The 9,667-nt window shown below is 49.9% G+C and overlaps 1 protein-coding gene across 1 annotated transcript; it reads left to right on the top strand.

The window, feature by feature from the left end:
• Window positions 1–4,391: 4,391 nt before the first annotated feature.
• On the top strand, window positions 4,392–9,293 carry MNX1 (motor neuron and pancreas homeobox 1). The gene is made up of 3 exons (XM_026651976.1): window positions 4,392–4,989; window positions 7,976–8,136; window positions 8,973–9,293. The coding sequence occupies exons 1-3, from the start codon at window positions 4,392–4,394 to the stop codon at window positions 9,291–9,293; spliced, it is 1,080 nt and encodes a 359-aa protein (XP_026507761.1).
• Window positions 9,294–9,667: the final 374 nt, after the last annotated feature.

Here is a 9,667-nt window from a genome sequence, read left to right as displayed (position 1 = left end):
AGATCCCCATATGGACAGTAATAGTTTGTGATTTGTAGTAGTTTGCATGCGTCTCTGGCTTCATCCCATCCATGTTATTTCCATATTCAAAATGCTCTGAGCTGCACATACACAAGCAACATATCCCCCAAATAAAATATGGCCCGTAAGAAAGGGAGTACATTATACAAATGAACCAGTATGTTTTACAGACCAATAATTTACATGCCTGTGTCAAAGATACCCATAATCCAATCCTTCACATGCAGCCCGGCCTGGGAGGCAGGAGAAGAATTCTGATGCCGTGGTACTCCTGAGCATTAAGGTGTTATTCACAAACCTTGCAATCCAGACACCGAACCAACAGCTTCCTGTACCCAGCTGTCCATTTCACACAGGGCATGGCCAGATAATAGGTACATGGACCACAACAGGCTGGATTTGGAAATAGATTAATTCAGTGGATTTTCCCGTTTAAGAGGTCTTTGGCTCACACAGAGTTAGTGGATGCAGGAGTGATTTAAAGGGGTTTAATTTTCTCTCTCTGTGTGTGTGTGTGTTTGGGGTGTGCGTGTGGGGGGGGAAGGGGTGTCCCGTGGATCGAAGGAATGGGATTACCAGGAAGAAAATGACGGACCCGAATGGCAAGTGGTGGGAGAGGAAAGGGATGAAAGCATCATTACTACAAATAGAGCGACTGATTATTGTTTAATCATTGTCTGGAAGAGGGGGTGAGTCCCGTAAATGGGCCTTATAGGTTGCTCTGCATCTCAATTAAACCAACACGCTATGACTGGGGGACGGGGGAGGGCAGAATGGTAGGAACATTTTCCAGATTTTTTTTTATTATTGTAGTACAATTAATGCGTGAAAAAGAATGACAGGCCCAAATGTGTGTGATGATCAAAACGGAGTGACCCAGAGGAGTAGTCAGGGCAATGGGCCATCTGGGACAAGTGGAAATCACAAGACGGCAGAGTGAAACCTGTCTCAAAATACCGCTCCCAGGAGCCACAAAGCTCAGTTGCTTAAGTGGTGGGCAGCATAGTCCTCTATAGTTACTAGGGGGTGTGAAGGGAAGGGATAGCCCAATAGGGCGCTGCCTTGTACCGTACAGGTGTAACTGTGCATTGAGTTATCGAAGTGCCATTTCTTAAATCGACGTGACGTGTTTCCACACACAGCGCCGCAGAAATAAACCCAGTGCATAGGAAAGCTCCACGTACATCGCAAATCCTTGAACACAGGAGGATCTGCACACACCGAATCTCAGTGGCTGTTGATTTCCAATAGTTACATACACCACCATTACTGGAATGGATACAATTAATTAGCGTGGTGGGGGCGGGGAGGGGAACTTTGGGATTGGGGTGGTTATACTGACATTTTCCATCTGTCTCTCTCCGACCAAAACACACTGTTCCCAGTACTCTGCACACACAGAGATCTGCACGTCTGGTTACTAGATCGTGTTCAGACTGCATCACACCCAGGGAAAAGAGAGAGAGAAGTCAGCTCTATAACAATTGCTTATACAATTTTATTTTACTTTTAAGATAGCTATTTTATTTGCCTGGTACCCTGCTGCCTGGGAAGTGCACGGGAATGGGAAAAGCATCTCTCTCCGGAAAAAAAATATCTGAATTTCCTGGTAAAGGACGTTGCCCTTGTTAGGAGTATTAAACGGAGGAGGAGCGAAAGCTAGAGACACGGGCAAGATCTATTCGGTCATGTAGACCATCTCCCTGCCAGTGCAAAACTGTTTCCTGTTGGACACTTGTTAGTGTTTTGATTTAAATAAGCGATGACACTTCCCTGGAGAGGTCATTCTGAACAGCCTATGGGGGAGAGTTTGATATATGATAACATGAATACAACGTGATGTATTTTTAAAATGCTTCATACTTGTGTGGGTTGACATTACACGGCTTTGGGACTATCCTGGCCTTTCTACGATCTCTGGTATCAGGCGCTTTCGGACCTTAAAAAAAAACCCTAACAGGTGAAGCAAATATTTAATAAATACCTGTCCCTTGGAAACAGAGTAATTTCACAATCCCGAGCTGCAATTATATGGAAATTAAGTCAGGTACAAAGTCAGACACATTATCACCAGCTCTTGCAAAAGCTTTTGAAGGGAGAATGTGTTTACTTTGTGACTCTTTCTTGTAACAGCCTGACCTTCTGTTCACATTCCCATTTGCATTATGCCTCTTTTCTCTCTTAACCCCCTTCTAGAGCTTCAGGAAATTCTTACTTTGCAAAAGACTGGAAATCTGCCTCCCTCTCGCTTTTCCTTTTATATTTCGATGTGTTTGTGTAAGATAAGTAGGTCTAATAACACTATTGACAAAACTAAATTTTGGTGGCAGGTTTGACTTCCTGACTTACAGATGTTTATTCTTTCCAACTCGTTAAAAATCTGTTGGCAGCGCATATACTGTAAATATTTGAAGTGTCCAGGAATGATAGAAAACTGGAGTTTAATACACTGCATACCCCAGCTTGGGCTTTCGATATAGGCAAACATATATAGGGCTTTAAGGTGGAGAACTGAGTCCCCATTGCTGAGTATTAGTAGAACTGCAGTAATTAACACTGTGATTTTTTTGGTCTATATGAAACAATATTTTTCATTCCAATTAAAAAAAAACAGTGCTGACGTTCTCACCCAGGCATAGAGAATTCGATTCCCCCTCCCCCCCCACACACACACACTTTTTTTTTCGAGATTTTACGTGGTCTTTTATTGTAAGGCAAGTTGCCAAATGAATAGTGTGGAAGGCAAAAGCTGTGGTCTGTGTAGGCATAGAGGGTGTATAAAACATTGTTGCCTTCTCATTGGCACATTGTGTGACCGCTGATTTGTCACTTAATAATAGAAAATCACTGTAAAATATCGTGCTTTTATTTAATCAGCAGCTGGTGCCTTCTCGTTCTCTGAAAGTACGTAGCAATTGCTATTCATTTTGCAAATGTGATCGCCAAAGCTATGCCATTTAACAAGGCTAAGAAAAATCCTTGCCTGTTATATTATCACTGGCTAGTCGTGTTGTAATTATACATATATACAGTGTTGTAAGCATACCGAGAATAGAGTAAGGCAGTGCTGTCAGGCTCTTGGCGTAGCTGAATTTTTGTTGCATAACTGTGAAAATAAAAATGCACTGTTCATCGGTGAGCTGGTGATACAGGTCAGACATCTGCATGAAAAGCCTGGGATCAGGAGCAAATGCCGGTTTCTTATGTTTGTTGTTATTTAAAGACTTGAAATAAATTTCATCCAGGTCCTGTTTTGTGGTCACCAAATTGACACATTAGATTAGAAACTGAATATAGGTGTGGATACTATCACATCTGGAAAGACGTATCAAATAAATCCATATCCAGCTAGAGATGGATATTATCCAGTATGTCATCCCAGATGTGTTATGTTGACTATGGATACATAGTATGTAAGAGTCTGAGAACATATTTCATCTTATTTTTCCATGCCCGGGCCTTTCATCACAACAAAATAACTACAGGCCGCTTAAGAGGGGATAGATTCCTTAAACCACCCAAACGAACTGTACGAACATCTCACTTAAATCTTACACATTTTACACTTAAATCTTACACAGATTAAGGTAACATCACGTTAACTGCAGCATTGGCTAAACAGACACAAGTGGACAGAATCCTTCGAGCTGTACATTGTGCCGCGATCCAGGTGCTCGCTCGCACACACAAACAAACACACACATATTTGTTGTGGCACAAGACTCTTTATAGCAGGGTATGAATGTGGAACGATTAACGCATCATTGCTGATTATGTTCAAGCAGAATATGTTTGCGTTGCGATTATTGCACATTCCTCCTGGCTGAATTTATCTTCAGTCTTTAAAAACCTGGACCAACCGAGGAATTTATTTTTGTTTTTGTTTTTTTGTGGGTCGGGGGGAGGTAAATACAGAAGCTTCTCAAGTCACTTTCCTTTCTCTGTGTTGGTCACCCCCCGCTCCCCCCGCCCCGGGAGACCAAGCAAGCCTTTCCCTTCAACCTGCTCTAGAGGGCAAAGAAATGAAGTGGGCAGGCCCATTCCCGAAGCGTTGACAGGTGTGCTGCAGGGCCAATCGCGGCTGCCAAACCCTAGTACCGGCCACCAATAGTGTTTCCTCCAGCCTCGGGGCCAATGGGAGCCGGATCTGAGCCTTCAAGTGAGTAGAGTTTGGAGCTGAGGTGCTTACTATCTGCCGAGAGACATTTTGCTGCGCTTGGCCTGGGGGGCTGGTCCTCTGGTCTAGGCAGAGCCCCAGCGCTGGGAGTGGGAGGGGATACAGACTCTCCACGGGGCGCTGTGGGGTCGGGCGGGGGCTCTGACTATTATTTTACAGGCTAAGGGAGGGTGTTTTTTTTAGAAACAATCCGATGGAAAAATCCAAAAATTTCCGGATCGATGCTCTCCTAGCAGTCGACCCTCCCAAAGCAGCCGCCGCCGCCGCCTCCGCACAGACCTCACCGCTGGCCTTGGTCACCTCCCTCGCCAACACATCTGGCCACAGCAGCAGCAGTAACAGCAGCAGCTGCAGCCCCCCGTCCTCCTCCGAGCGCCACAGCGGCGGCTCCTCGGACTGCCTGCGGACTGAGAGCCCTTCTCCGCCGCGGATCCTCGCCGCGCATTGCGGGCTGGTGCCCAAGCCCGGCTTCCTGACCAGCACCAGCAGCACCAGCAGCCATCACCACCACCATCACTCCGCCGGGGGCATGGCCCTGGGACTGCACCAGGGGGGAGCGGGCATCCCCACCCAGGCCGCCCTCTACGGGCACCCCATGTACAGCTATTCGGCAGCCGCTCTGGCCGGGCAGCACCCCGCTTTGTCTTACTCCTACTCCCAGGTGCAAGGGGCTCACCCTTCTCACCCTGCCGCAGACCCCATCAAACTCAGTGCCGGGACTTTTCAGCTGGATCAGTGGTTACGAGCATCCACAGCGGGCATGATCCTCCCCAAAATGCCGGACTTTAACTGTGAGTATCTCCTGGCCAAGCGCTGGCATTGGGGGCGCTGGGTTTGTTATGATCTGTCATTTTCCTTTGCGCCTATCCTCACCACTTCCTCGCCTGCCCTTCTGCATTGCCCGAGCCAGGCTGTAGCGTTCCCGGGGCCTACGGCAAGGATACATTGATTCTCCCACTGGCCTTTCCTCGTAGTTAATGTCCCACGCCATTCAGCTAGCGCCGGAAAGGATTCGGTCAAGACTTCAACCGGCGGCGTGTGTAATGATATATATATATTGTATTTGGTAATTATTAGCAGGAGGGAGGAAATAACGATTAACAATGGGAAGCTGGAATGCGTTGTAGCTCATTATGGCCGGCACCTTAGCAGTAAATAATAGACTGATCTTTCTTGGGAAGTGAAAAAGGTGACAAATCATTCCTTACATTCTGAGTTCTAATTCAAACTGTACCCTGGGGGGAATTGTGCTAAATAATGAATGAGAACCGAATACCGGTGTATATGAAAATCTATGAAAACTGACGGTATTTTTTTCTTCTGGATGGCAGCGCGATCCTGCTCAGATTTGTTAATATTACGGTATAAGGAGTATGAGGTACAACTTTGCAGGGCTCTGTCCATTTCACCCAGTATGCTGCTTCCTCAGATCCTGTCATCCAGGCAAATTTCACAGATCACTTCTTCAGGAAAGAGTTGATAGTAATAACAGCACACTCCTCTCTTAGATGGTTTCAGTGGACATTCTAGGCTATAATTAAATGTTTATTTGGTGTAATTGAAATAAGAAAGCTAAATAAATGCAATCACTTATATTTGAGCTTGTTAAAAAAAAACGCGTTAAAAAACAGAAACACTGACCTGTCTTAACAGCAGCTGGGCAGCTAGGCCTCAATGGAGATGGGGACATTTCTTGCATCTCTGTGTTAGGCAAAGATCATTTTCTTAGGTGTTAGCTCTCTGTGGGAATTACTGGCTTAACAATACCTTAGGTGTAGTTTTACTTAAATCATGCCAGGAAAGAATTACGGGTTTGGTGTTTTTTTTAATACACTCCACACACATACAGACAAAAAAGTCCATTGTTTTCTCTTAAATAGGTTTGTTTAAACTAGGACATTCAAGAAGAAAAATAATTAGAAAAGCTGTCCGAATTCTTGCCCTTTCAAACAAAATGCACTAGTGAATAAATAGCCAAGAGAAAAGATAATGGAGGCCTGGAAAATCACACAGCAGTGAGAAAATCTCATCTGTGTTACTGTTTGTATGCCGGACACTGCTTTTTTATTCTGGTCATTTTAGCAGGTTTGCTCCAAATGAGGTAGTAAAGGCAGGCTCCTCCTCCCCTCTCCTTTAAAGGCTTTTAAGTTTCTAAAGCAAACAACAACAAAAGAGGAGAGGATGTCCAAGAAATCACAAATCACATGTTATAGTAGCAACACAATCAAAATGATTGTGTTGCCTCTTAGAAGGAGCATAAATATCATCCGCAACTACGGAGACTGGATTGGTTGTTTAAGAAGGATTTCAGCTCGCATGTTTCCTAATTGATGTTCTCATTTATGTGTCCATTAAATGTGACCGCAATATTTTAGGAGAATAATCTCGCCATCAGTTCTCTTTACTTCCAACTTTCAACCGAGTAAATTTTGACGCAGTCCCGATTTTGAATCCAGAAAACGTGCTGAGATTATAACATGTAATTGTATAGTTCGAAAATATTGTTGAAAATAGATATTTCCTATATATAGTTACCTCACTCGAATACTGAACAATATTTCACGTCATGTTTCATGTCACATTTGTCTCCTATTGTCTGCAAATATAATAGACTTGCCAACTGAGATAATGAAATAAAATAAATAAAAACAATTGGAACTGATTGGAGAGAAACCTTTTTCTCTAATCTGCTGGGAGAGCGGGGGGATCACTGCTTTGGCCAAGCTTCCACTGAACATTTTCCCAAAGTCACTTTGGAGTCTGTTTTAATTAAAGTTCTAATGTATTGTCAAGCTGGGAATTCGGGAGACTTGTTTAACTAAAGCAGGGGGCGTTAAAGTTAAATGAAGCAAATTGCTGTTCCCTCGAGAGACTGATATCATTTCACCGTGATCCCGGGTTCCTTTTATTGTCTAGCACTTGTTAGGCTCTTGGGAAATCAAGAAGTCCCTCTTTGGTCATAAATTTCCCTGCGGTGAATCTATGTGAAATTATGTAAATAGAGAAGTCCATCTCCTATTGCCATCAGGCGTGGCTTGAGGTGTCTAATTTAGGGAAGGAGAATGTTTACTTTAAAGTGCCTTTAATGCTTCTATAGTAACAATTTGAGGACAGGAGGCTTTCCTGCTCCCCCCTCCCCCAAGGACTGCACTATTATCAGATCACTCTACTCCACTGCAAAAAAATTCCCCGGGATTTTACTCCGCGGTGCCAGTACATTTGCCTTAGTTGTGAGGGCGGGCCCGAAGGAGACTTGCCCGCTCAGGGCTGTGTGTGTGATAGATACCGGTCTGAAGCCAGGACTGCGGAGATGAGGTACTAATTGGAAGTGGTCACCGTTTGGGTAGTTTTTCATCGTGGCATGTAGAAAGGTCACCGCTGGGGTTAACTATGGGAAGAGGGCATGCGGCGGGGAGATTTTAATCACTTGTTCCTCTTCCTTTTCCTCCATTTTTAAAAAGAATTTCGCACGGATGTATTTTTTCTAACCCTCCCTCTTCTCTCTCTCTCCTGCTGCCTCCCCTCTTCTCTCCCTCGCAGGGGACCAGCAGTTCTCTTCCTTTCCCAATCCTTTCCCATTGGATCTAGCTTGCCCCCCATGGAGGCAGGTGGACGCAGCCAGGGACACTAGAACGACCCCCTTTAATGCTGAAGGTAGCTGGGCCCCGGCAGTCCCAGCTCCGGCCCGTGAGAGCCGGCTGCCCTGGGAGGGTGGCGGGGGTCGGGCTGCTCCCCCCCGGCTGCCCGCGTTGTGCTGATGCGCCGTTTTGTCTCCAGCCCAGGCGCAGTCCAACCTGCTGGGGAAGTGCCGGCGGCCCCGCACCGCCTTCACCAGCCAGCAGCTGCTGGAGCTGGAGCATCAGTTCAAACTGAACAAATACCTCTCCAGGCCCAAGCGCTTCGAGGTGGCCACGTCTCTCATGCTCACGGAGACCCAGGTGGGTGGCGGCGGCTGCAGCGGCCCCTCCGGGCTCAGGGGAAGGGGCCCGGCGCTTAGAACCAGCGGCCCGGGGCTCTCGGGGCTCAGGGACGCAGGATCGCTCCGCTCAGCCCCAGCCCGCCCCGGACCACCGGGGCGTGGGGGGCTTCCCAGCTCCCTCCCGGCGGCAGAAGAGGGGGCTCGAGCACCTGGATTCAGGCTGGGCAGCTCCGGGGCCAGCCCGCGGCCCAGGTGCTCAGCCCCGAGGAGGCCCCCTGGGCAGAATGGCCGCAAAGCCTAACCTCCTCCCCGGCTCCCCTGCCACCGCTCCCCCCATGGCCGCTGGGCTCTGCCTGCCTCCTCCCCGGCTCCCCTGCCACCGCTCCCCCCATGGCCGCTGGGCTCTGCCTGCCCCCTCCCCGGCTCCCCTGCCACCGCTCCCCCCATGGCCGCTGGGCTCTGCCTGCCCCCTCCCGGGCTCCCCTGCCACCGCTCCCCCCATGGCCGCTGGGCTCTGCCTGCCTCGTCCCGGGCTCCCCTGCCACCGCTCCCCCAGGCTTTGCCTGGCGACCCTCGGCGCCGAGGAGGCTGCGGGCCGCGCGGGGGTGTTTCCAGCCAGGGTCAGCTGCACCGGGGGTTCGCAGCCCCGTCTTACCCCGGAGCGGCGGGGTCCCTTCTAACCAGCCCCCCGGCCCGGGGGAGGCGCCCAGTGGGGGGTGGAGGCTGGTCGGGGGCAGCGGGGGCTGCAGGCCGGAGAGTGGCCTGGGTACGGGAGAGGTGTTCGGGGGAGGGCGGAGGTGTGTGGGGTCCCCCCGGGGGCTGCGATCCCCCCTCAGCCCCTCTCTCGCCCCGCAGGTGAAGATCTGGTTCCAGAACCGGCGCATGAAGTGGAAGCGGAGTAAAAAGGCCAAGGAGCAGGCGGCGCAGGAGGCCGAGAAGCAGAAGAGCGGGCTGGGCGGCGAGGACAAGGCGGACGAGGAGCTGCTGCTGCCGGCCCCGGAGAAGAGCAGCGGCCGCCGGCTGCGGGAGCTCAGGGACAGCGACCCCGAGGAGGAGGAAGCCGGACACTGCTGCCCCTACAACTCCTCCGACTGCTCCGAGGGTGACGAGGAGGAGACACAGCCCCGCAGCAGGCACGCCGCCCCGCTGCAGCCGCCCCCCGGCCAGCCCCAGTGAGCCGGCAGGGGGCTCCCCTTCTCCCTGCTGCTGCTATCCGGTCCCGGACCTTTTAGCCCTACTCCAGCCTGCCCACCCTCACCCCAGCCACCTTCCAGACAGACCCCTCTGCCCAACCCCACCCCAGCCACCAGACAGACCGCTCTGCCAACCCTACCCCAGCAACCTCCAGACAGACCCCTCTGCCCACCCTCACCCCAGCCACCTTCCAGACAGACCCCTCTGCCCACCCTTACCCCAGCAACCTCCAGACAGACCCCTCTGCCCAACCCCACCCCAGCCACCAGACAGACCCCTCTGCCCACCCTTACCCCAGCAACCTCCAGGCAGCCCCCTCTGCCCAACCCCACCCCAGCCACCAGACAGACCCCTCT

This window comes from Terrapene carolina, unplaced genomic scaffold (assembly GCF_002925995.2).
Source record: "Terrapene carolina triunguis isolate 2854851 unplaced genomic scaffold, T_m_triunguis-2.0 Scaffold111, whole genome shotgun sequence".
NCBI lineage: Eukaryota > Metazoa > Chordata > Testudines > Emydidae > Terrapene > Terrapene triunguis.
This window is presented reverse-complemented; position numbering and strand designations above follow the sequence as displayed.

Bases quoted from the DNA above. Each gene is read 5' to 3' on its own strand.
- MNX1 (XM_026651976.1), top strand. From the start codon at position 4,392: ATGGAAAAATCCAAAAATTTCCGGATCGATGCTCTCCTAGCAGTCGAC. The intron at 4,990-7,975 runs GTGAGTATCTCC...TTTTGTCTCCAG, and splicing joins CAAAATGCCGGACTTTAACT to CCCAGGCGCAGTCCAACCTG. The intron at 8,137-8,972 runs GTGGGTGGCGGC...CTCGCCCCGCAG, and splicing joins TCATGCTCACGGAGACCCAG to GTGAAGATCTGGTTCCAGAA.